General features: G+C 49.7%; 1 protein-coding gene across 2 annotated transcripts in view; it reads left to right on the top strand.

Moving 5' to 3' along the window:
* Window positions 1–521: 521 nt before the first annotated feature.
* The window catches only part of ralbp1 (ralA binding protein 1), a 46,384-nt gene continuing 19,649 nt past the window's right edge, over window positions 522–27,256 (top strand). For both annotated transcript variants that reach the window (XM_072468363.1, XM_072468364.1), the window contains exons 1-5: window positions 522–647; window positions 14,687–14,975; window positions 18,288–18,749; window positions 21,462–21,811; window positions 26,768–26,929. In XM_072468363.1, coding sequence (XP_072324464.1) covers window positions 14,732–14,975; window positions 18,288–18,749; window positions 21,462–21,811; window positions 26,768–26,929 — 1,218 coding nt within the window. In that variant the 5' untranslated portion in view covers window positions 522–647; window positions 14,687–14,731. The remainder of the gene's footprint in view (window positions 648–14,686; window positions 14,976–18,287; window positions 18,750–21,461; window positions 21,812–26,767; window positions 26,930–27,256) is intronic.

Raw genomic sequence — 27,256 nt, forward strand, 5'->3', positions numbered from 1 at the left:
CCTGGGTGCTGAGCCCTTGCCCCTGGGTGCTGAGCCCTTGCCTCTGGGTGCTGAGCCCTTGCCTCTGGGTGCTGAGCCCTTGCCTCTGGGTGCTGAGCCCTTGCCCCTGGGTGCTGAGCTCCTTGCCCCTGGGTGCTGTGCCCTTGCCCCTGGGTGCTGTGCCCTCGCCCCTGGGTGCTGAGCCCTCGCCTCTGGGTGCTGAGCCCTCGCCCCTGGGTGCTAAGCCCTTGCCCCTGGGTGCTGAGACCTTGCCCCTGGGTGCTGAGCTCCTTGCCCCTGGGTGCTGTGCCCTCGCCCCTGGGTGCTGAGCCCTCGCCCCTGGGTGCTGAGCCCTCACCCCTGGGTGCTGAGCCCTCGCCCCTGGGTGCTGAGCCCTCGCCTCTGGGTGCTGAGCCCTCGCCCCTGGGTGCTAAGCCCTCGCCCCTGGGTGCTGAGACCTTGCCCCTGGGTGCTAAGCCCTTGCCCAGTGTGTATCTGCACTCTGGCAGCTCAGGAGGGCCAGGCTGTCCTCCGGCGCGCCTGCGCAGTACCAGCCCCAGCCCCTCCCCCTCCCTCCCGGCAGCTGCAGGGTCCCGGGCGGCGGCGGCGGCGGGATGATGGCGCCGCTCAGCACCGTCACTGTGAGAGCCGGCCCGCTGTGAGATCAGGTAAAGGCGCCGGGCTTGCTCGTTGGCTGCTTTAAAACTGAAAAAAATAAACTGGGAGGCGGGGAAGCGCTGGCGGGTTTCCAGGCCCCGGCCGGGGCAGGAAGGCCGAGGCCTTGGAGCCGGAGATCAGAGAAACGGCGGTGATCCCCCCCCCCCCCCACCCGGGGCCGGCACCCCCCCGCTGACCCCCCCCACCCCCCCGCTGACCCCCCCACCCCCCCGCCCGCCCCACCCCCCGCCCCCCCACCTCACCCCCCCACCCCCCCACCTCACCCCCCCACCCCCATACCCCCCACCCCCATACCCCACACCCCTCACCGCCCCGCCTCACCCCCACCCTGACCACCCCCGCTGACCCCCCCCCACCCCCCGCCCCTGACCCCCCCCCACCCCCCCGCCCCTGACCCCCCCCCACCCCCCGCCCCTGACCCCCCCCCACCCCCCGCCCCTGACCCCCCCCACCCCCCGCCCCTGACCCCCCCCACCCCCCGCCCCTGACCCCCCCCCACCCCCCGCCCCTGACCCCCCCCCCACCCCCCGCCCCTGACCCCCCCCCCACCCCCCGCCCCTGACCCCCCCCCCACCCCCCGCCCCCCCCCCCACCCCCCGCCCCTGACCCCCCCCCACCCCCCGCCCCTGACCCTCCCCCACCCCCTGACCCTCCCCCACCCCCCGCCCCTGAGCCCCCCCCGCCCCTGAGCCCCCCCCGCCCCTGAGCCCCCCCCCATGACCGCGCCCACATGACCCCCCTGACCCCCCCACTCTTCCCCCCCCCCTGGCCCCCCCCCCACTCTCCCCCGACCCCCCCCCCACTCTCCCCCGACCCCCCCCCCCACTCTCCCCCGACCCCCCCCCACTCTCCCCCGACCCCCCCCCCACTCTCCCCCGACCCCCCCCCCACTCTCCCCCGACCCCCCCCCACTCTCCCCCGACCTCCCACTCTCCCCCGACCCCCCCACTCTCCCCCGACCCCCCCACTCTCCCCCGACCCCCCCACTCTCCCCCGACCCCCCCACTCTCCCCGACCCCCCCACTCTCCCCCGACCCCCCCACTCTCCCCCGACCCCCCCCACTCTCCCCCGACCCCCCCACTCTCCTCCGACCCCCCCACTCTCCTCCGACCCCCCCACTCTCCCCCGACCCCCCCACTCTCCCCCGACCCCCCCACTCTCCCCCGACCCCCCCCACTCCCCCCCGACCCCCCCACTCCCTCCCGACCCCCCCACTCCCTCCCCCCGACCCCCCCACTCCCCCCCGACCCCCCCACTCCCCCCCGACCCCCCCACTCCCCCCCTGACCCCCCCACTCCCCCCCTGACCCCCCCACTCCCCCCCCTGACCCCCCCACTCCCCCCCCTGACCCCCCACTCCCCCCCCTGACCCCCCCACTCCCCCCCCTGACCCCCCCACTCCCCCCCCTGACCCCCCCACTCCCCCCCCCTGACCCCCCCACTCCCCCCCCTGACCCCCCCACTCCCCCCCCCTGACCCCCCCACTCCCCCCCCCCTGACCCCCCCACTCCCCCCCCTGACCCCCCCCACTCCCCCCCCTGACCCCCCCACTCCCCCCCCCCTGACCCCCCACTCCCCCCCTGACCCCCCCACTCCCCCCCTGACCCCCCCACTCCCCCCCTGACCCCCCCACTCCCCCCCCCTGACCCCCCCACTCCCCCCCCCTGACCCCCCCACTCCCCCCCCGACCCCCCCACTCCCCCCCCCTGACCCCCCACTCCCCCCCCCTGACCCCCCCACTCCCCCCCCTGACCCCCCCACTCCCCCCCCTGACCCCCCCACTCCCCCCCCCTGACCCCCCCACTCCCCCCCTGACCCCCCCACTCCCCCCCCTGACCCCTCCACTCCCCCCCCTGACCCCCCCCACTCCCCACTCCTGACCCCCACCACTCCCCCCCCATGACCGCCCCCACTGCGCCCACATGACCCCCCTGACCCCCCACTCCCCCCCCCGGCCCCCCCCACTCTCCCCCGGCCCCCCCCCACTCTCCCCCGACCCCCCCACTCTCCCCCGACCCCCCCCACTCTCCCCCGACCCCCCCACTCTCCCCCGACCCCCCCACTCTCCCCCGACCCCCCCACTCTCCCCCGACCCCCCCACTCTCCCCCGACCCCCCCACTCTCCCCCGACCCCCCCACTCTCCCCCGACCCCCCCACTCTCCCCCGACCCCCCCACTCTCCCCCGACCCCCCCACTCTCCTCCGACCCCCCCCACTCTCCTCCGACCCCCCCCACTCTCCTCCGACCCCCCCACTCTCCCCCGACCCCCCCACTCTCCCCCGACCCCCCCACTCTCCCCCGACCCCCCCACTCTCCCCCGACCCCCCCACTCTCCCCCGACCCCCCCACTCTCCCCCGACCCCCCCACTCTCCCCCGACCCCCCCACTCTCCCCGACCCCCCCACTCTCCCCGACCCCCCCACTCTCCCCGACCCCCCCACTCTCCCCGACCCCCCCACTCTCCCCGACCCCCCCACTCTCCCCCGACCCCCCCACTCTCCCCCGACCCCCCCACTCTCCCCCGACCCCCCCACTCTCCCCCCGACCCCCCCACTCTCCCCCGACCCCCCCACTCTCCCCCGACCCCCCCACTCTCCCCCGACCCCCCACTCTCCCCCGACCCCCCCACTCTCCCCCGACCCCCCCCACTCTCCCCCCGACCCCCCCCACTCTCCCCCCGACCCCCTCCACTCTCCACCCGACCCCCTCCACTCTCCCCCCGACCCCCCCACTCTCCCCCCGACCCCCCCACTCTCCCCCCGACCCCCCCACTCTCCCCCCGACCCCCCCACTCTCCCCCCGACCCCCCCACTCTCCCCCCGACCCCCCCCCGACCCCCCCACTCTCCCCCCGACCCCCCCCGACCCCCCCCACTCTCCCCCCGACCCCCCCACTCCCCCCCCGACCCCCCCACTCCCCCCCCGACCCCCCCCACTCCCCCCCCGACCCCCCCACTCCCCCCCCGACCCCCCCACTCCCCCCCCGACCCCCCCACTCCCCCCCGGCCCCTGACCCCCCCGGCCCCTGACCCCCCCCGGCCCCTGACCCCCCCCGGCCCCTGACCCCCCCCGGCCCCTGACCCCCCCCGGCCCCTGACCCCCCCGGCCCCTGACCCCCCCGGCCCCTGACCCCCCCGGCCCCTGACCCCCCCGGCCCCTGACCCCCCCGGCCCCTGACCCCCCCGGCCCCTGACCCCCCCGGCCCCTGACCCCCCCCGGCCCCTGACCCCCCCGGCCCCTGACCCCCCCGGCCCCTGACCCCCCCGGCCCCTGACCCCCCCGGCCCCTGACCCCCCCGGCCCCTGACCCCCCCGGCCCCTGACCCCCCCGGCCCCTGACCCCCCCCGGCCCCTGACCCCCCCGGCCCCTGACCCCCCCGGCCCCTGACCCCCCCGGCCCCTGACCCCCCCGGCCCCTGACCCCCCCGGCCCCTGACCCCCCCGGCCCCTGACCCCCCCGGCCCCTGACCCCCCCGGCCCCTGACCCCCCCGGCCCCTGACCCCCCCCCGGCCCCTGACCCCCCCCCGGCCCCTGACCCCCCCCCGGCCCCTGACCCCCCCCCGGCCCCTGACCCCCCCCCGGCCCCTGACCCCCCCCCGGCCCCTGACCCCCCCCCGGCCCCTGACCCCCCCCCCACACTCTTCCCCCCCGACCCCCCCACACTCTTCCCCCCGACCCCCCCCACACTCTTCCCCCCGACCCCCCCAAACTCTTCCCCCCGACCCCCCCCCCAAACTCTTTCCCCCGACCCCCCCCAAACTCTTTCCCCCGACCCCCCCCCCAAACTCTCCCCCCCGACCCCCCCCCCCCCAAACTCTCTCCCCCGAACCCCCCCCCAAACTCTCTCCCCCGAACCTCTCCCCACTAACTCTCTCCCCCGAACCTCTCCCCACTCTTCCCCCCCCACTCTCCCCCCCCCCACTCTCCCCCCCCACCCTCCCCTGGCCCCCCCACCCGACCCCCCCACCCGACCCCCGACCCCCCCACCCTCCCCCCGAACCCCCCACCCCTCCCCCCGAACCCCCCACCCTCCCCCCGACCCCCCCACCCTCCCCCCGACCCCCCCACCCTCCCCCCGACCCCCCCACCGTCCCCCTACCACCGTTTTATGAGTTACACTGATGGTGGGCGTGCCCAACAACAAATGCGCATTTGGGTAACACCTTTAATTTATAAAATGCTCCATATGTGTTTCACACAAAACATGACACCAAGCCATTTAATGGGATTTTAGGGCATTTGGCCATGCTTAGAAATGGATTACATAACTTTAAACCTAGGCAGTGGTGAAGTGATTGAATCAGGGATGCTCAGAGACCAGAATAAGAGGAGCACAGCCAGGATTATAGGACTGAAGCATTTAGAGATTTTGTTTATTAATTTACAGGATGTGTGTGTTGCTGGCTACGTCAGCATTTATTGTCCTTGAGAAGGTGGTGTGAGTTGGCTTCTTGAACCACTGCCGTCCATGTGGTGTAGGTGCACCCACAGTGCTGTTAGGGAGTAAGTTCCAGGATTCTGACCGAGTGACAGCAAAGGAACGGCAATATGTACCAAGTCTGGATGGTGAGTGGCTTGGAGGGAAACTTTCAGGTGATGGTGTTCCCAAGTGTCTGAAGCTCTTGTCCTTCTGGATGGTAGTAGTCGTGAGTTTGCAAGGTGCTGCCTAAGGAGCCTTGGTGATTTCCTGCAATGCATTCTGTAGATGGTGTACACTGTGTGTAAGTGGTGGAGCAAATGAATGTTTGTGGATGGGATGCCAATCAAGTGGGTTGCTGAATGGTGTCATTCCTCTTCAATGTTTTTGGAGCTGCACTCATCCAGGCAAGTCACATTCCTGACTTGTGCCATGACGATGGTAGACAGGCTTTTGGAACTCAGGAAGTAAGCCACTTTGCTGCTGGATGCCGCGCCTCTGACCTGCTCTTGTAACCACAGTACTTGTATGGCTAGTCCCTTCATCACCAAAGCGATGACCAGTGCAGATGACTGCTGGAAGACCACCGACTCATCTGCTCCTCTGTATTCATTAAACTCCACCAGAAGTAGATGAAGAAACAGCTCAGAAAAAAGATCAAGCATGCTGGTGAGCTTCCAACAATGTCTTCTCCAAAATCTCCAAAGTGCCCATTCTAACGGAGTGGAGGGAAACTGAAAACAGCTGAAGACAACCTTCATCTCAGCCATGAAGAAACCATCGACTACAAAACAGCGGTGGGGAACACTTGAGTTCATTCCCAAGTTTAGAAACCCTTGAAGCTTGTCATACCCAGACTTTGGGCTGTCTTTGAGTTGACTATATTGATGAATATTGTGTTGGTCAGATGAAGTTAGTATCTAGTTTTCTGTAACTTAATGGTGAGACTAAATCTTGGGTGTCTCCTGAAGGAGAATTGATGGTTAATTCCAATTTTGCAAATTGAAACAGCAGAAAAGACTGAGTAGGAGTTTACATTTCAGGACAGGCTTTGGCTGAGCCAGTTGGGTGAAGGAGGATATCCAGTGCCTTTCAGAAGATTCTCTACTGTTCAGGCTGAGGAGCCAGTGAATCCTCAGTTAGTCTGGTTAAATGCTTTCTGGGCCCTAAAATCGATAGGAATGGACTGATGGAGGCAGATTGTGAGTTGGTGGAGCTGTGCACGCTGGTAAAGATGCACTTAGAAATAGGAGTCAAGGGCAGTACGATGGCACAGTGGTTAGCACTGCTGTGTCACGGTAGCATGGTAGCATTGTGGATAGCACAATTGCTTCACAGCTCCAGGGTCCCAGGTTCGATTCCAGCTTGGGTCACTGTCTGTGCGGAGTCTGCACATCCTCCCCGTGTGTGCGTGGGTTTCCTCCGGGTGCTCCGGTTTCCTCCCACAGTCCAAAGATGTGCAGGTTAGGTGGATTGGCCATGATAAATTGCCCTTAGTGTCCAAAATCGCCCTTGGTGTTGGGTGGGGTTACTGGGTTATGGGGATAGGGTGGAGGTGTTGACCTTGGGTAGGGTGCTCTTTCCAAGAGCCGGTGCAGACTTGCTGGGCCGAATGGCCTCCTTCTGCACTGTAAATTCTATGATAATCTATGATAGTCACGGCACCGATGTCCCAGGTTCGATCCCGACTCTGTCCGTGAGGAGTTTGCACATTCTCCCCGTGTTTGCCCCACAACCCAAAGATGTGCAGGGTAGGTGGATTGGCTAGGCTAAATTGCCTCTTAATTGGAAAAAATTAATTGGTACTCTAAGTTTAGCAAAAAAGAAATAGGACTCATTACTCACTCAGCATGGCTACTCTGAAACTTAATTCCATATATTTCTCATACCCTTTAGCTAACAAACATCTTTCAATCTCAGTTTTAAAATTAACAATCTATCCAGCATCAGTTACCTTTTTTCTATTCATTTGTAGGATGTGGGCATTGCTGGCAAGGCCAGCATTTGTTGACCATCCCTAATTGTCCTTGAACTTCTAAGCCATTTGAGAGGGCAGTTAAACCGTATTGCTGTGTATCTAGAGTCACATGTAGGCCAGGCCAGACCAGCTGAGGACAGCATATTTTCTTCCCTAAAGAGTATTAATGGGCCAGATGACAATGGTTTCATGGTCATTAGACTTTTAATTCCAGATTTTTATTGAATTCAAATTGCACCATCTGCCGTGGTAGGATTCGAACCCTGGTCCCCAGAGCATTACCCTGGGCCTATGCATTACTAGTCCACTATGCCACCGTCACCTCCATTTGAGGATGGGAGTTCCAATCTCCTACTATCCTTTGCGTGAGAAGTGTTTCCTAATTTCCCTCCTGAAATGCTTGGCTCTAATTTTTTGACAGTGTCCCCAGTCCTAATCTCCGCAACCAGCAGAAATAGTTTCTCTCCATTTAGCTTGTCTGTTTCCTGTAATATTTTGAAACATTTAATCACGGGTGGCATAGCAGTTGGCAGTGCTGCCTCACTGCACCAGGGACTTGGGTTCGATTCTGATGTTGGGTCACGGTGTAGAGTTTGCACGTTCTCCCCGTGTCTCGTGGGTTTCCTCTGGGTGCTCCAGTTTCCTCTTACAGCCCAATGATGTGCTGGTTAGGTGGATTGGCCAGGCTAAATTACACCTTAGTGTCCAACAGTTGGATGGGGTTTCAGGGTTAGGGCAGGGGAGTGGGCCTAGGTAAGGTGCTCTTTCAGAGGGTTGGTGCAGACTCGAAGGGCCGAATGGCCTCTTTCTGCACTGTAGGGATTCTATCATCCCTTAACCGTCTAAATTCTAGGAAATACAACACCGGTTGTTTAATCTTTCCCTGCCGCTTAACTTTCTAGCAAGCATGTTGCTTTTCAACCAAGGTCAGTCACTAGGACTTGTCCTCAAGCAAGACGAAGGGGAATGAAGAAGTGTACTGTGGTGAGAATGCCAGAATATTCGAACAAAAAAACCTCAGTAAACATTTGCAGTTTAATAGTTAACAATAGTATGTTAAGACAAGTAAGGCCACATATTACTTGAAAAATCATATACATGGGCAAGGGGGTATACTGTAAACAAAATACAAAAAAGACTTTGACACGATCAAACCGAGCACTCGGCACAGAAAAGAAGTTGGACTAAACCTGTAATCAAACTTTGGTTAGATCACATATGGATTACCGTGTACATTTCTGATCACCATATTTTTCAAATAAATTTAGAGTACCCAATTATTATTATTTTTTCAATTAAGGGGCAATTTAGTGTGGCCAATCCACCTAAACTGCACATCTTTGGGTTGTGGGGGTGAAACCCACGCAGACATGAAGAGAATGTGCAAGCTCCACATGGACAGTGACCCAGGGGGATCGAACCTGGGACCTCAGCGCCGCAGTCCCAGTGCTATCCACTGCGCCACAAGCTGCCCTTGACCACCATATTTTAAAGATGATGTAGAGGCACTGGAGAACATGTAAGAAGGAATTACAAGCATTATGCCAGAACCAAAATATTATCCATATCAGGAAAGGATGAACAGGCCATGGCCCTTTTCTCTGAAAAAGAGAAAGCTGACAGGTGAAAGATATTTAAGATTATGAAATGTTTTAATAATATGGACATAGTGTCTCAACTTGAAGGGAAGAGCAAGCCTAAAGGACATCATTATAAGATAGCTTCTAAGAATTAGGGAATTCATAGGAAACCTCTTTACCTGAAGAGTGGTAGGAATATGGAATTGCTACCACAGGGAGTGGTTGAAGCAAATAGTAAAGATGTATACTGTCAGGATGCTCCTGTTTAATCCCTGCCTGTTCCCTAATTTCTGTCCATGGATGATTAATGCCTTTAAGACCAAGCAGCCTATTTTAATTTAAAAACAGGAAACTCTATTGGTTAGCAGCTATTGGTTCTGCTGTCTCTGGAATGTTCCTAAGTGAGACCAGGTTTTACTTTCATTTTGATGTCAAGCCTGGAGGGTCGAAGCTCTGATTTCTCGCTCAACTAATGGACTCTTTCTAAAGACCCGAGGCAAAAACCTCTCTCTGCACAGCCAGACTGAACTGCAAGGAAACCAAAGTCAAGCCACCAGCTGCAGGCAGCGTTCGGATGTTTAAAACCCTTTTAAGATCTCATGTGGGGAACTCTTGTCTTATTTCAATAAGGCTGTTGGTCATTCTGGTGGAGTTGTAAACAAGTAAGAATTAAACAGTCCTGAGGCTATTCCTTTGAATGAAAGCTTGGGTTAATAAAAGTTAAAAGTGCCTCGCCAGAGGAAGTGTGGGAGTACTGACTGAATGTTGCTGTCAGAAGACCATCTCTAACACTACACTGGTGGCTTTGGTCCCTAAGCATCTTGGGAGGAAAGTCTGCTGCAACAACTTCAACATTGGAAGCAAGGACACTCGTCTTGCATTTCATCTTAATCCCCTTATTATTTTCAACCCCCCTCCACCCATGTGTGTCTGAGTTGTGTGTGTTTGGATAGACGGTGGGATGGTAAAAGGGGGGAGTAGTAGATTAGTTGGCCATTATTCCGTTATAATTACTGCATATTTCAACTTTGTTTCTGTTATAAATAAACGGTTATTGTGTTCAACTTATAAACATGGTGGCTAAACCTATTGCGCAACCAAAGGGCCAACCAAATTCATACAAATTGGTTAATTCACTTGTGATGGGAGTCGGTGGTCTGTGCGGCTGGAATTGACCGCGCACTAGCCCAGGGTGTCATCACAATATTTTGGGAGCGGTTAGGAAAGCATATGATGGAGCAAGGAATATACTGAGATGGGAATGGATGGTGGGAGGTTTGAGTGGGTCATAAAAACAGGCATGGGCTGAATGGCCTATTGCATACGACAGCTGTTTCTGTAAACACAGGTATAACTTGTTTCATTTTTACACTTGACAATGGGTGCAGCTATTACTGCAAGGAGACACTGGTAAACATTATTGCAGGAAACAAGTCTACCAGGCTAAAGTGTTTCTTTGAATACTTTTGTAGGCTTACAGTTAGCTCCCAAACATCTTAAAGGCAGCGCTTCTCCTTCATATGGTTATTGTTCCCTGGTGCTGATCTACTCGAAGTGTATGAAGGAATTGACCTAAGGGACTAATCCATAGGCTGATTTCTCAAGCTTTACCTCTTGGGGGATTGAGATAATATAAATACTTTTTGTCCCCAAATATTGTGAACATCTCGTAATATTAAACTTATTGGGGATTAGTATATAATGTGCATATATGATTCCATACAGAGTGTCAGCTGTGGCTTCGTAGAGCACTGTTGCTTCTGAGTCAGCGGATTGAGAGTTCAACTCCCACTCCAGAGAATTGAGTACAAAATTTGAGTATATAATCTCGTGGACACAGTACAGTGAAATGAAATGAAAATCGCTTATTGTCACAAGTAGGCTTCAATGAAGTTACTGTGAAAAGCCCCTAGTCGCCACATTCCGGCGCCTGTTCGGGGAGGCTGGTACGGGAGTGCTGAGGGAATGAGCAAGTTGCCACAGATTTTTCCCTCGAAAAGGGAAGACTGAGTGGTGACCTGAGCGTTATCTTTTACGAGTATGAAAAGGCCTGATAAGTTAGACGTGTAGGGGACCAGAGTTTTGGGTAAACATCTGTAAATATAAACTAGTCACTAATAGACCCAATAGGGAATTGAGGGTAAATGTCTTTATCCAGTTAGAATGTGGAACTTGCTGCCATGCGGAGTAGTTGAGGTGACTAGTATTGAAGGAAACAATAGGGAGTCCCCTGTGGGGTTGGGTTCGGTTTGGGTCTGTTCAACATATACCCAGAAACTAGAAGTGGTTTAACGTTTTCTGAGTAACTACTGATGTAACACAGTAGAAACCAGCCGACGTTTGCAATTTAAATCACAGTTTTGGATGGGTTTCCAGTGCTGATTAGTTGCCCAAAGGAAGTTTGCATTTCCCGGGCAATTGCCATGCAAATATAAAGGTTCCTATGAGTCCACTAGGAACAAGGGAACTGGAGCAGACCAATCTCTTCAACCTGTTCAGCTGAATTGTGGCCAATCTTTATTTTCACAATTTACTCTCCTTGGTTCCAAATCCCTTATAACAATGATCAATCAATCTCAGTTTTGAAATTTTCAGTTGATCTAATCATGACAGTTTTTTTGAGGGAGTGAGTTGCTTTGTGGAGAAATGCTTCCTGACATCACCCCTGAATAGCCTAGCTCTTTATATAGTTGTGCCCTCTTATTCTGGACTTTACCAGAGGAAATATTTCTCTGTCTTATCCTATTGAATCCTTTAATCGTCCTTAAAGACCTGAATCATATCCCTGAGTCCTTGATGCTTGAAGGAATGTGGGCTAAGTCGATACAACTTCCATAATCTTAATGCTTTTAGCTCTGGTAATCTGTCCTGTATATACGCATGCTGTTGCTCAGTGACATAATCCAAAGTTACCGTCAGTTTCCACATTTCTGCTGATGATGCCCAGCTCCACTGACTCAATTATGTAACAGCTTGTCCAGCATCTAGTACTGGATAAAATATTAGGCAGACTGAAGGCATTGTCTTTGGTCCGTGCCATGAACTGTGCTCTGTGTCCATGATCTCAATCCCTCTCCTTGGGCAGCTGTTTGAGGATGAACCAAACTCTTTGCATCCTTGGTGTCACATTTAACCCTGAGATGAGCTTCCAACCACACATCTGTGCCGCCTCTGCCCGCCTCAGGTTATCTGCTGCTGAAACCTTGGTCCATGCTGTTGTTGTTTCTAGAGTAGATTATTCTAGCACACTTCTGGCTGTCCTCCCATGTTCTACCCTCCGTAAACTTGAGGCCACACAAAATTCTGCTGCCCTGTCCAAATTTGCACCAAGTTCTGTTCACACATCAGCCCTGTGCTCACTAACCTATACTGGCTTCCGGTTATACCCACCTTACTATTAAAATTCTCGTGCATGTTTTCACATCCCTGGCCTCGCTCTCAGACATCTTAACCGACACCTTGCCGTCAACATTAGTTCAGTGGGCTAGACAGCTGGTTTGTGATGCAGAACAAGGCCAGCAGCACGGGTTCAATTCTCATACCAGCCTCCCCAAACAGGCGCCGGAATGTGGCAACTAGGGGCTTTTCACAGTAACTTCATACTTGTGACAAAAGTTTATTATTAACACCTACCTGTGACCCGTTTGGCCATCTACCCTAATATCTCTTGGTGTGACTCGATCCCTAATACTGCCTGAGAATGCATCCATGTAGTGCTTTTAGATCTTGTACTACATTAAAGGTTCGATATGAATGCAAGTTGTTGTTGGTGAATGCATGCTGCACCTTTTCCTAAGGTCACTTTATCTCAGTGAGATGTGGTGCCCAGAATGGACTGAACAACACTTGAGGCAGTCACGAGATCTGCGCAACTGTGATATAAATTTCACCTTTAATATTCCAACCTCCTTGAGCCAAAGGTGAACATTCCATTGGCTGTGAATTCAGCTGCATTTTTCCAGCAGGCCATGGAGTGATTCCTCAAAATGCTGCAGCGAAACAACGTTCCTTGTTCATCAGATATGATCTACACACATGTGCTGTACACACAATTTTGTTCCTTTGGGCATGAAGCAAATTGCATTCCTCACTGGCAGAGCACCACTGGCAAAGTGCGAAGAAAAATGGCTCGGAATGAAGCATCAGCAAATGATGTGCCAAGGACCTGCCTTCGGGCAGGGCACACACAATGCGGCACCTATCAATAATTAACCTGTGGCTGGGAACGATCCCCTTTGGTCCAGTGGAGTGAGTTCAGGGATTTTCAGTAAAGGTGTTTTCAGTAAAGGTGGTGTTAAATTAGGTGATCATGTTGTCACTTTGTAAATACACTGATTAAATCATGACATAAAAATGTGGAGTTCCCTGATGGTTTAATATATATGTGACATATGCCTGCAAGACACTGGCTTGGCTTTTTATGCTGAGTTCTCAGAAGAGCAGCAGTTTGGGTGCTAACATTGCCTTGTTGCTATTTTTCTCGGGGTTGGAGTAAATGGGCCAGCGTTGCCAATCGTTATGAGTGACATCTGTTGAAACATTGCTGCCTTGTCCATGGAGAACAGGATTGTACTCTGCGGTGATGTTCTTCATGGTCTATTGACTTTCTTTCTAAAGCACAGACTCTTAAACTGAGAGGTGAAAAATGGGCACTTAAACATATTGGAATTGATTTTTGGTTCGATATATTTTCCCTAGTTTTACCTGCTCAGATGGTTTATTGAGGACTTTAGTTTCAGATATAACAGATATTGTGGAAATGCTTCTTAAAACTACACCGCTTGCCTACGATGTTGCTGCTGCTTTTAGCTACTGCTATCAGGAGGTCTGCTGTAATGGTATGTCACGCTCACCTGTCTTGCTCCAATCTCGTACGTCTACTGTACCTCACTGCACTGTGATGTCTGTCATCCAATTGTGTCTAGGTCGAGCCCTTTCAGCTGCACTTCACTTTGCCGAGACCTCAAGCTTTTCAGCTGTGATCAAGCGTCTGAAGTAAAGACATTTTCTTTTCTTGCAGTTACAATTTTTAGCAGCTCATCATTTGTCTTATGGTCTGTGTAAGGGATTTTTAGCGTATGTCTTAATGTTCACGTTTCAAAGGCTTCTTCCACACATGTTTAAGGGGCAGCTCAGTGGCGCAGTGGATAGCACTGCTGCCTCATGGCACCGAGGTCCCAGGTTCGATCCCGGCTCTGGGCCACTGTCCGTGTGGTGTTTGCGCAGTCTCCCCGTGTTTGCGTGGGTTTTGCCCCCACAACCCAAAGATGTGCAGGATAGATGGATTGGCCACACTAAATTGCCCCTTGTTTTCGTGTTGACCTTATTTGTAATGTCGTAACATTGTCACGTTCGGGGATCTGATTTTATTTCCTGTGCTTGCTTCTACCATGACAGCACAGTGGTTAGCACTGTTGCTTCACAGCACCAGGGTCCCGGGTTCGATTCCTGGCTTGGGTCACTGTCTGTGCGGAGTCTGCACGTTCTCTCTGTGTCTGCGTGCGCTTTCTCCGGGCGCTCCGGTTTCCTCCCACAAGTCCCAAAAGACGTGCTTGTTAGGCGAATTGGATATTCTGAATTCTTCCTCTGTGTACCTGAATGTGGCGACTAGGCGATTTTCACAGTAATTTCCTCTTCTTTTCTGGAAAATCTCAGTGCTGAACCTTGGGAAAGATTTAAAGTCTATCCTTTCATATTTGGAAAGCTAGATATTTGTGATATATTTTCCATTTTAAATGGAAATTGAAACTCTCTTCTGCCACTAGTTGGCAGGAAATCTTTGAGAACAGGATCATGATTGCCTTTCCGTCAGTGCTTAATATTGGCTTGTACTTTTAAAGATCAGCTAATTGTTGTGAATTCAGCTACAGACTGGAATTTTATTCCACTGATACTTGCTGCCTGCAGGAGGTGGGATGGTTGAAAGGTTTGGTAATTACTGTAATGGGCATCTAGACCAAATGTAAAGCTTTTTGTTACAGCGCAGATGATCAGATTGTAAATTAATTGTATGTTGTAGAAGGATTCTTAACAATTCTATTATTTCAATATTAGGTGTTATGGACAGATAATGAAAGAGAACCATTTCCAGGAGCAACAATGACTGAATGCTTCCTGCCACCAACGAGCAGCCCGAGTGAACATCGCAGGGCTGAACATGGCAGTGGCCTGGCTCGTACACCAAGCTCCGAGGAGATTAGTCCTACAAAATTCCCAGGACTATATCGTACTGGTGAGCCTTCGCCACCTCATGAAGGCCTGCATGAGTCTGTTGACATAGTATCTGATGATGAAAAGGAACATGCAAAGAAAAAAGGGAAATTTAAAAAGAAAGAAAAGAGAAGTAAGTGACAGTTGATGTTTCCTGGAATTGTGACATGTTAACTGTACATTATGCCCATGGCATCTCTGCAGTAAAAGCACACGTGGATTGTCACTATGGTTTTAAGAATGGTGGTGGAGGACGTTTGGGTGATGTAGTAGATGGCATGGTAGCTTAAACCACCCTTCGGAACTCTGGAATCTGGGTTAACATTCAGCTCAGAATGTCTCTGTTGCAATGTATGAAATGCACTTGACCAGTGCGGCATGGTAGCACAATGGTTAGCACTGTTGCTTCACAATTCCAGGGTCCCAGGTTCGATTCCCGGCTTGGCTCACTGTCTGTGCGGAGTCTGCATGTTCTCCCTGTGTCTGCGTGGGTTTCCTCCGGGTGCTCTGGTTTCTTCCCACAGTCCAAAGATGTGCAGGTTAGGTGGATTGGCCATGTTGAATTGCCCCAACTGTCCAAACAAAAAAAGGTTAGGTGGGGTTACTGGGTTATGGGGATAGGGTGGAAGTGTGGCCTTAATTAGGGTGCCCTTTCCAAGGGCCGGTGCAGACTTGATGGGCCGAATTGCCTCCTGCCCTGAAAAATGTCTATGACTCTGAGTCTGCACATTCTCCCTGTGACTGTGTGGGTTTCGTCCGGGTGTTCCGGTTTCCTCCCACAGTCCAAAGATGTGTTGGTTAGGTGGATTGGCCATGCTAAATTGCTCTTGGGGTCCAAAAAGGTTAGGTGAGGTTACTGGGTTAGGGGGATAGGTGGAGGTGTGGGCTTAATTAGTGTGCTCTTTCCAAGGGCCAATGCAGACCCGATGGGCCGAATGGCCTCCCCCTGCACTGTAAATTCTATGATTCTGTGAGTCACAACCCAGTTCCTAGAGGTCATGGACCTACAAAACAAAACTGTCCCTAATTCAGTAGGATTTTGAAGTCTCACTCAGAGAGGCTAGTCTAGGAAATGGAAATTAATTTACACTGTAGGGAGTGCACGTTTGTGATTATGGCTGAGGCGTGATGGAAGGAGCTTCATTAAGTCTGATTGGGTAGTACTGGACCTCGGAGTGCTTGATACTGACTGGGTGCCTGAAATGGAAAAAAATTCATTTCTCGGCACTAACGTAACTCATCTTGATGAGCACGGGCTCACCATGGTTAGTACCGCTGCCTCACGGCGCCGAGGTCCCAGGTTCGATCCCGGCTCTGGGTCACTGCCCATGTGGAGTTTGCATATTCTCCCCGTGTTTGCGTGGGTTTCACCCCCACAACCCAAAGATGTGCAGGGTAGGTGAATTGGCCCTTAATTGGAAAAAATTAATTGGGTACTCTAAATTTTGAAAGAAAAAAAAGCCTTGAGCACAAGAAAATGTCGGAATCATCACCTGCATCACGTTAAATCCTTGTTTTATATCCTATTACTTTGATCTGACTTCTTCCTCACGGCGCTAAGGGATCCGGGTTCGATCCTGGGTCACTGTCTATGTAGAACATAGAAAAATACAGCACAGAACAGGCACATTCTCCCCCTGTTTGCGTGAATCTCACCCCAACAACCCAAAAGATGTGCAGGCTAGATGGATTGGCCACGCTAATTGCCCCTTAATTGGAAAAAAAATAATTGGTTATTTTAGTTTATTGACAAAAAAACACTTTGATCTGACTATTTAGTCTAGCGACATTGGAGGTTGAAAAGACCAGCTTCCTATTGGGGGAAGTAGGATTTACCTGCATTACTCTGAGTGAGTGAAACTGTTCTTCAACTTGTAGATCCTATTATATATGTACGTGTGTGTGAACGGATGCTCACCTGGTGGCTCTTGGGTATGGTGTAGATAGTCTTCTGGTGCAAGGGAACCCAATAATCTTGCCATGTATTCCAGGGAGAGACAGAATAAATTTGTTAGGCATGTGGGGGAGGAAACCAGATGGGAACATAGGAAACAGAAGTAGGCAATTCAGCCCTTCGAGCCTGCTCCACCATTTAATCAGATCATAGCTGATCTCTTCCTGGTCTCAAATCCATCTCCCTACCTGTTCCCTTTAACCCATTTTTAAATTAGAAATATATCTATCTCCTTCTTGAAACTATTTAATGATTCAGACTCCCAACGCACTATGGGGCAGCGAATTCCACAAATTCACCACCATCAGTGAGAAGTAGTTCCCCTGTGACCTCACGTTCTAGATTGCCCCACAAGGGGGAACATTTGGTTGACGTTTACTTTATCAAACCCTCTTAGCATTTTATACACCTCGATCCGACCCCCACATTCTTCTGAACTCCAGCTCGTATAAGCCCAAACTGTTCAATCTCTCCTCATACGTCAACCCTTTCACCCTGGAGTTAATTTGGTGAACCTCCTCTGAACTGCCTCCAATACCACCACATCCTTCCTCAAATACAGAGACCAAAATTGGACACAATACTCCAGATGTGGTCTCACCCACACCCTATACAACTGTAACAACACTTCACTACTTTTGTGCTCCAGTCCTTTTGCAATAATCACTAAAATTCCATTTGCCTCTTTTAATTACATTCTGTACCTGCATACCGATTATAGAATTTACAGTACAGAAGGAGGCCATTCGGCCCATCGAGTCTGCACTGGCTCTTGGAAAGAGCACCCCACTTAACCCATGCCTTCACCCTATCCTCGTAACCCCACCTCACCTTTTTGGACACTAAGGGCAATTTAGCATGGCCAATCCACCTAACCTTTTAAAAAAAAAAAAATTTAGTGTACCCAATTCATTTTTTTCCATTTAAGGGGCAATTTAGTGTATCCAATCCACCTACCCTGCACATCTTTGGGTTGTGGGGGCGAAACCCACGCAAACACGGAGAGAATGTGCAAACTCCACACGGACAGTGACCCAGAGCTGGGATCGAACCTGGGCCCTCAGCGCCGTGAAGCAGCAGGGCTAACCCACTGCGCCACCGTGCTGCCCCAATCCACCTAACCTGCACACCTTTGGACTGCGGGAGGAAACCGGAGCACCCGGAGGAAACCCATGCAGACACCGGGAGAACGTGCAGACTCCGCACAGACAGTGACCCAGCTGGGAATCGAACCTGGGACCCTGGCGCTCTGAAGCAACTGTGCTAACCACTGTGATACCGTGTTGCCCTCGACTTTCTGCGATTCACGAACAGACACCCAGATCTCTCTGCCCAGGGGCATTTTGAATCTGCTTTCCATTTAGATAATTTGCCTTTCTATTTTTTCGGTCAAAATGGATAATAACCTCACACATCAAACTCCATCTGCCAAATTTCTTCCCTTTCCCCTAGCCTATCTATATCCCTGACATAATGTTCTTTCTCTTGTAGCTGAGGGGTATGCGGCCTTCCAAGAGGACAGCTCAGGTGACGAAGCAGAGAGCCCATCCAAGATGAAAAGGCCAAAGGGTATCCATGTCTTCAAAAAACCTAGTTTCTCCAAGAAGAAGGAAAAAGACTTCAAGGTCAAAGAGAAGCCAAAGGAAGAAAAGCACAAGGAGGAAAAGCATAAAGAGGAAAAACATAAGGAAAAGAAGTCCAAAGATATAACCGCAGCAGATGTTGTTAAACAGTGGAAAGAAAAAAAGAAAAAGAAAAAGCCTGTTCCTGAACAGGAAGTAGTTCCGGTCGATACTACTCCTTCTCTCAGGCCTGTCTTTGGTGTTCCCTTGGTTGAGGCTGCTGAGAGGACTATGCTGTATGATGGGATCCTGCTCCCAGCAGTTTTTCGAGAGTGCATTGACTACGTTGAAAGTTACGGCATGAAGAGTGAAGGCATTTATAGGGTATCAGGTACAATTTCAACTTGTTTTTGGATTGTTCGGTACTTCCTTTGAAATGTTTTGATTTAGTTGTGAGAAAACAGAACCAGTAGCAGTCTCCCAAAACCTTTGAAAAAGGAAAATTGGGCAGTGTTGAAAGAATAAAGGTTTGCGTTTATTATGCAAAGTGCAAATTTACGACAACAACTGGCAACATGCTGTGCCCTCAAATTAACACCTAGGTTAAATCCACACTTTGTTCAGCATCTGCAAAAGAACTTTCAGTAATGTGCTTAGCATTTCTAACATTCTTAGCCATTTATTCTGCATCAACTCTGAGGCAGAATTGACATTCTTGTGACTGAAGTTGTACTTGTAGTTCTTTCCCTTTTACCTGAATGAAGAATGTCGCAATTTCTTCTAATGAATTGACTGAAGTGGTAACTATCAGCTCTCCTAGACAAATTAATACATTTTCACTTCTATCTAATCTAGGATGTGTAAGATTGATTTAAAAAACAAACAAACGTTTATTTGAATTTTTCCAATTAAGGGGCAATTTAGCGTGGCCAATCCACCTACCTTGCACATCTTTGGGTTGGGTGAGGTGCGACCCACGCAGATAATGGAAGTATGTGCAAATTCCACACCGTCAGTGACCCAAAGCTGGCATCGATCCCGGGGCCCTTGGTGCTGTAAGGCAGCAGTGTTAACCACTGCGTCACTGTGCCACCTCAAGTTTGATTTAACACAAGAAATTCATTGCATTCTAATTGTGACAAGACTTAATGGTGCCACGGCATTCTAATGACTCCCTATTAGGTTTTAGGTTTTGTTCATGTTACCTTTCTTTAGAAATGCCTGAATAGCATTTTGCCTACTCTGCAGTGGGAAGGAAAAAGGTGTTTTTTTGGACTTATGGAAAGGAGGTGGGATTGTGAGGAGAGGGCAAGATCCAAAGTAGAAGGAGTCATCTTGAATTGTACCGGTAGATTTTGGCAACTAGCAAAGACTTGAGTACAAATCAAGATTTTTGTGTGTCCCTGCCCATACCTGATATTGCTAGTCTTCTGTAAAAGGTACAATGCTTGATTGAAGAGACAATTAAATAAGGGACATATTCATCATTTCTAGAAAATTAAAGTGCTATTAGATATAGAGTTTGAAGATTTCTGATTCAGATGTTTTGAGTCATGCTCTGCTGTGTTGTCATCTGACTTGCTGTTCTATTTTTAGCGAGCTATATTAACCATGTCAGCACTCCACCGGATCCTGGTACTGAATATAAAAAAAAGAGTTCAGGCTGGGTTAGCACTGATCTAGGAGGCGCCGTTGTGTAAAGGTAACCAGAAAGAATATGGCCTCCACAACTTTAGTAGACTCTAGAGTATAACTGATTTTTGCACGAGCAACTGAGCGGGCCCTTTCGATTCTTCACAAACAGTTGAGGTTTACGTTTGATGAGCCTATCATCTGTTACCTACTCTCCTTACTCGGAAGAGGTTCATGTGCTTTTAAAGGACCCACAAAAGAATGAAATAAGGAAAGGGAGATTTCCAGATTATGTACAATTGGCTTTAACGTGAGCTTCACTCCATTAATTTTAGTGGGGTAAGAGTCTCTAAATTACTCCTTTGCCTTTTTCTCCCCCCAAAAGGTAAATGTACGAATTTTAGGCTACTAATTATCCATTAGTTCTTTATTTTTTCATTCTCCAAATTGATTTCTTTGGAGTTGAACAATCTTCAGGAATGGAAAGGAGGCTAATGTATACAGTAAGAGATTCCTCATGGAAAAGTTGCCCATGCTCCTGTAACCATTGTTTCTGCTGATTCCTTGGACTGTCCACGAGCAATATTGTGGAAGGAAAGCAGTGCTAAAGTTTTTTTTTCTTTAAAAAAAATTAAAATTTCCAATTAAGGGGCAATTTAGAGTAGCCAATCCTCTTAGCCTGCACATCTTTGGGTTGTGGGGATGAAACCCACGCAGACACAGGGAGAATGTGCAAACTCCACACGGACAGTGACCCGGGACGGGATCGCACCCCAGTCCTTGGCACCATGAAGCAGCAGTGCTAACCACCGCACCATTGTACCATCACAAAAGCAGCGCTAAAGTTAAGATGACCTGCAAGATAATAAATTTGAAACTATTTTCATTTGTATCGGGATTTTTTTTTCTTTTTCTGTTTCCTCCAGATTTTTTGAGTATCTGATGTGATTGACAATATTGAGAACTGTAGCCCTTTATTTTCAGGTAATCCGGGTTTACATCAGCTTCCCAGCTCGGATACAGCATCCGTCCTCCAGAATTCCAAGACATTTTAGATTTTTACAGATGTTGTTCTGTGCATTTTCTATTTTTACTTTACATTTCATTCCCCAACAATTTGTTTTGTATCACCACCTCACAATAAGAATCCTTGTGCCTTTTTGAATGTGTTTGAAGCTGTTTTCACCTGTATTACTGCCTGTTAAGAGCTGGGTTGATAACACCTAAAGTCTCATGTCCCTTGCAACCTATAAACACAACATTTTCATCCCATCAGCCTGGCTGGAGGTGAAAGGCAGTGCTCCCATCTATCATGCCATCAAAACCCTCAAGAATTTTATAGTCAAATTCTTTGCTACTTTAACAAAGTTATAATATAGATAGTCTTTTGGTTACTAAATTTTTTCAGGACGTGGAGTCAATCTTTGTTAAAATATGTATGAGTATTTTTTATTTGCTATCCCTCACTTAGGTACCAAATCAAAAGTTGATGAACTGAAAGCTGTGTATGATCGTGAAGAGTCTCCAAATCTGGAAGACTATGATGCAAACACGGTGGCCAGTCTATTGAAACAATACCTCCGTGAACTGCCTGAAAATGTTCTTACCAAGGAACTTGTAATGCGTTTTGAGGATGTATGTGGAAAAGGCACAGATGGTGAAAAAGTCCAGGAATGCCGGCGTCTACTGAAGGAACTGCCTGTGTCCAATTACCTCCTCTTTTCTTGGCTTATTATCCATATGGACCATATCATTGAAAAGGAAAGCGAAACAAAAATGAATATCCAGAATATTTCTATTGTTCTTAGTCCCACTGTTCAGGTACTGAATGAAGCACCGAATGGATTTCAGCCAGTTCTTAAAATTGCTACAGAATATGCTGTAAATTGAGAAATGTGTGGTTTCACTTGTGTTGCTATTTTTCCTTCCTTCAATTGCCTAATTTTATATTTTCTCCCTTTCTGATCTGTCAGTACCACATTCCCCAGGCAGACAAAGGGGCTGGCGAGTCGCTGTTAGTTCAGCAGTAGCAAAATAAGTGATATGGGGTTTATCTACCCATGGGAAGGTGCCACTACTCAACACCACCTTCGTGGTATTTACAAGTTTTACACTTGTCTATCTCCCACTTTTAATTCTTTCAACTTATTGATTTTATTGTGTTCAGGTGAACGATGATAATGCATTTCTACGCTTGGTGATGAGTTGCGCAGCTCGTGATGAGTTCCCATATCTGCTATCTGTCAAGTAATGGCTTTGATTTGTACTCGTTGTTTAATGGCCAACTCGTAACTTTCCTCCCGGGAGGGTGGGTGGGGGGGAAACAAAATCCTTTGTGTCAGATTGGATTCAAGGTGGCATACCTGCCAGTGTGTGGAGACCTGCCGGCAGAAGTTGGAACACTTCAATGCTGATTGGACTTGGATAAGTGAGAGAGCGGGGGCAGGCTTTACCAACAGGCAGCAGCTTGGTCTGGCTCTTGTATCCGGTCTGGGATTTTCATAGCTGGCCAAATAAAATCTGCTTCACTAATGATGAATCATGATTTTATTTTTAATGGGTGCTGATGTCAGAATTTCAATAGTGATTTGATTTATTTTGAAAAGCTATAAAAGATAATATTTATATCATTCTATTGGCATTCAGCTTTCCTTAAATGAGAGGCCTTTGAACAACCAGAATAATAATGCTGTCATTTTTGAATAAAAGAAAATGACTTATCTAGCTTCAGAGTAGCCCAAAGCACTTTATATTCAGTGAAGTACTTTTCAACTGTAGTCACTTCTGCAATGTAGGAAATGTGGCAAACAATTTGCACATAGCAAATGCCCACAAACAGCAATGTGATAACGACCCGTGATCTGCTCTGAGCGATTTTGATTGAGGATCAATATTGGCCAGGACGCTGGAGATGTTGAAAACTTTGGTGCATGTAATTACTTTAGTTACAGGTGGGATATGATCTTTGTTAAAGGTATTTAAAATGTGTTAGTCAATAAGTTTTACTGTACATGGCATAGCAGCTTACATTTGCATAGTGCCTTTCATATAAATCATCCAAAGGAACTTCACAATTGGAGAATACGAGACAATAAGAGCTGTCTGGAGGAATAGCTTGACAATCTTTATTGTCACAAGTAGGCTTACGTTAACACTGCAATGAAGTTACTGTGAAAAGTCCCTGGTTGCCACACTCTGGCGCCTGTTCTGGTACACAGAGGACCAATTCAGAATGTCCAAATTACCTAACAAGCACATCTTTCGGGACTTGTGGGAGGAAACCGGAGCACCCGGAGGAAACCCACGTAGACACGTGGAGAACATGCAGACTCTGCACAGACAGTGACCCAAGCTGGGAATCGAACCCGGGTCCCTGACACTGTGAAGCAACAGTGCTCATCACTGTGCTACCGTGCCGCCCATAATTTTGTAATTTTAAGAAGCCTGTTTGCAAAAATAAGATTCTAAAGGAAAACCCAGAAGTGATGAGATGGAGATATGGGAAGGAATAGGATCAAAGTGGCTGAAGGCTCTGTCACCAATTTCACAGTGGTCAGGAGAGGAGAGAAAATGCAGGTAATGATAGAATTTGTGAACTATTGGGAGTCCAAGGTGATACGCTGTTGGAGGTGGTTGCGGAGCTCACAGAGATCAGATTCTGGAGAGATTTGAAGACCAGTTTATATTTAATATCCTCGGGGATAGTGAGTGTACATCAATGGTGGTGGCAGTGGGGTACTGAACAAACAGTATGTGACAGGATAATAATCGTTTGTTGTCACAAGTAGGCTTTGAAAAGCCCCTAGTCGCCACATTCTGGCGCCTGTTCGGGAATTGAACCCACGCGACTGGCATTGTTCTGCATTACAAGTCAGCGGTTTAGCCCACTGTGCTAAACCAGCCCCTAATGGATATGGACAGATGCATCACCGGAGTTTGTGTGGAAGAGGGGTGGGCAGAAAGAAGGATATTAGGGGAATGAGCCTGGAGATGACAGGGCTGAATTTCTGTCGAATTCCTGGGAGGACTGAAAATGGCGGCTGTATTTCTGATGTTCTGTTGGAGTAAGCTGTGATTTATCGAATACGTGATAGTGATTGGCAGATAGCTGTGACAGTGAGAAAGGTGATGGGAAGGTAAGTAGCAGCAGTTATTTACCAATGAGGAAGACTGTTTGACATGTCTTAGTTGTGAGCGAGACCTTCCCAGCGTAAACATGGAAGCTGGCCTGTTTCCGGTGGACAATATTGTTCAGGGGCAGCATGGGGATAAAGGGACCAAAGATCATTGAGGAACTCTAAGAGATGACTGTCCAGGATGTGGTTGGATAGATGAGTCAAACCACCTGGGCAGTTCCCGTGAGTTAGACAATGGAGGAAGGTGGTTGAAGAAGGATGGCATCATCCATCGTATGAAATGTTGCAGGGAGTTTGAGGAAGATGTGATAATAATGGTCCTCAGTCATGGATACTGTTACAGTCTCAGTTCAGTTCTGTGCACAGGAGAGAAGTCAAACTGGAGGGATTTGGATTGTGAATTTTGAACACAATGGGACAGAGCTTCTAGGCAAAAGAATGTCTGTGACCTTAAGAGGAAAAGGGAGTTGGAGTAATAGGGAACACATCGATCTATCCCAATCTCAGTCAAGCTCTTTTGAGTTTTTTTCCATTCTGCCTTTTACAATGCTGAAATGGCAGTGTCAAGATTTATATTCCCATGGCTGACCACTGTTATTCCTCTTGTCTATAGGATACAGTAGACAATGCTGCCCTCTTCTATGTAGAGTAGGGGCTGGGTCAGAGCTCATGGGGATGTGGAGAGGTCAGGAGTGGCAGGGAGAGAAAGGTTGGTATTAGACACAGCTGCACAGATTGCCTCCATCTTGAGAGAGTGAGAAATCAGAGCTGTTTACACGTGGTGCAAGATGGTGGGGAAGGGAAATGGGCCTATGGTAGCGGATAGTAGAAGTATAGATTGTCTTGATGCTGGAATAAGTGAGGCAAAGTAACCCTTCCACATAAAAGCATAATTTTGCAGATACTGGAAATAAATAGAAACAGAAAATTCCAGAAATACTCCGCTCAGGCAGCATCTATGGAGAGAGAGACAGTTGAATGATGCAAGGCTAAGGTGGGTGGAAATGGGATAAGTAAAAATACAAAAGATGGGTTGAGAGGCGGTGTAAAGGCACCAGCTGAACCATAACCAGCACTGCTGTCTAGAAAAATGGAAGCAGTGGTTTGACATGCTGAAGCAAATCCTACTGATAGATAAAAATAGTGGCATGAGCAACCAGATGGGAATATTTTGATGGAAGAGATGGATGTCTACTTGTGGATTATATTTGTTAGCAATGTATTGCTGCCAAAGTTGAACTAATAGATCATCTTACCTGAAATAAGGCACATTATAAGTTTGGCAAGGGCATAAGGGCTCTGTCTTAATTGTGTGGGAGACTTTAACAATGCCTGCACAATCTTTTTTTTCACCCCACGGTGCAGGCACTAATTTTAGACTGGACAAATTATTCAAAGGACTATCTACAGGGTCCAGATAAATCAGCAAGCCAACTGTAGACAGAGTTTACACTGTTCAATATATAGGGCCTGCAACAATTCAAGAATGTTGGGGCAGCATGGTGGCGCAGTGGTTAGCACTGCTGCCTCATGGCACTGAGGACCCGTGTTCGATCCCAGCCCCGGGTCACTGTACGTGTGGAGTTTGTACATTCTCCCAGTGTCTGCGTGGGTCTCAACCCCCACAACCCAAAAACGTGCAGGTTAGGTGAATTGGCAGTGTTAAATTGCCCCCTAATTGGGAAGAAAAGAATTGGACACTCAAAAATTTATTTAAAATAGAAAAAAAAAGCAATTCAAGAATATTGATCACTACTACCTTCTGGAGGACAATTAGGGATGGCCATTAAATGCCGGCATTGCCAGCAACATACACATCCCATGACCAAATAATAAAAATCTCGATACACTTGGGTGTTACAAGACTCTGTTGTCATGCAAAAGCAAAATATTGCAAATGCTGGAAATCTGAATTAAAAGCAGAAAATGTTGGAAATATTCAGCCAGTCTGGTAGCATCAGTGAAGAGAAATAGAGTTAACATATCAGGTATGTGACTTTTCAGCAGGACAGTTTTGATGGAAGGTTACAGGCCTGAAATATTAACTCTGTTTTTCTCTCCACAGACGCTGCCTGCCCTCAGTATTTCCAGCGTTTTCTGTTTTGCACATTGGCATTTTTGAATAGTCAATGGCTTGCACAGGCGCTGTGTTGTTTTCAGAGAGATTATTATATAGTCTTCCCGCTGCTCACAGCACACGTATGGAGATTAATTCCTGTGAGGGCAGCCGAGTTTCTTCTGACAGATCTGATATTGTCAGATGTACCCTTGGAGCACCTTGATAGAACTGGGGTTTGTTCTGAAGAGCTGCCAAGGTTTTGAAGTCTGCATGAATTACACATTTATGTTGGCCCTTATTACAGAAGACAGACCTGTGACGTGCAACTGCTTTATTTTCCCATTTGAAGTGACATAAAAACAACATTTACAAGATGCTGATTTACCCTCTGGAAATTTGGGCATTTTCCCTTTCAGTACAGCTCTAGAGATTGGTCATTTAGTGAGGTATTGAGGATGACTGGTGCTTATGGAACTATATCCAAGTGTGAGGCTGTATTTGGGGGGGACGGGGCTCTAGAATTAGGCAGGGAAGAAATCAGCACATTTAGCAATGTACTAATTGCTACCTTTCTTTCTGTAGATCAGCAATCGTGTGCTATACCTATTTTTCACTCATGTTAAAGAGCTGTTTGGGGAAATCGAGTTGAAGCCAGTTGTGAAACCACTTCGCTGGTCTAATGTGGCATCAATGCCAGCCTTGCCTGAGACACAAGAGAGCATTAAGGAAGAAATTCGGCGGCAGGTATGTTTAGAAGCATCTTGCAAATCGCATAGAAGGAAACAGTAAAGTTGAATGAACGTTATACATCAACCGTTTCTCTTTTGTTTGATGCTTTACACTAAAGAAAAGCATCATTAAACTCTCTGTATTGTGTACTTGGATTTTGTTATTGTGTACTTGGATTTTGTTATTTGTTTGAAGGACCGTTGACTGAAATGCCATTCTGGTATGTTGGTTAAAAAACCTGGCATGTTTTGAAGCAAGAAATTTACGCACTTAAAGTGCATCTATGAAGAAATGGTTTATTAAGGGAAAACTTCTCCCTCTGAAACAATACATCCAGAACTT

This window comes from Scyliorhinus torazame, chromosome 11, assembly GCF_047496885.1.
Source record: "Scyliorhinus torazame isolate Kashiwa2021f chromosome 11, sScyTor2.1, whole genome shotgun sequence".
In the NCBI taxonomy this organism is placed as follows: Eukaryota; Metazoa; Chordata; class Chondrichthyes; order Carcharhiniformes; family Scyliorhinidae; genus Scyliorhinus; species Scyliorhinus torazame.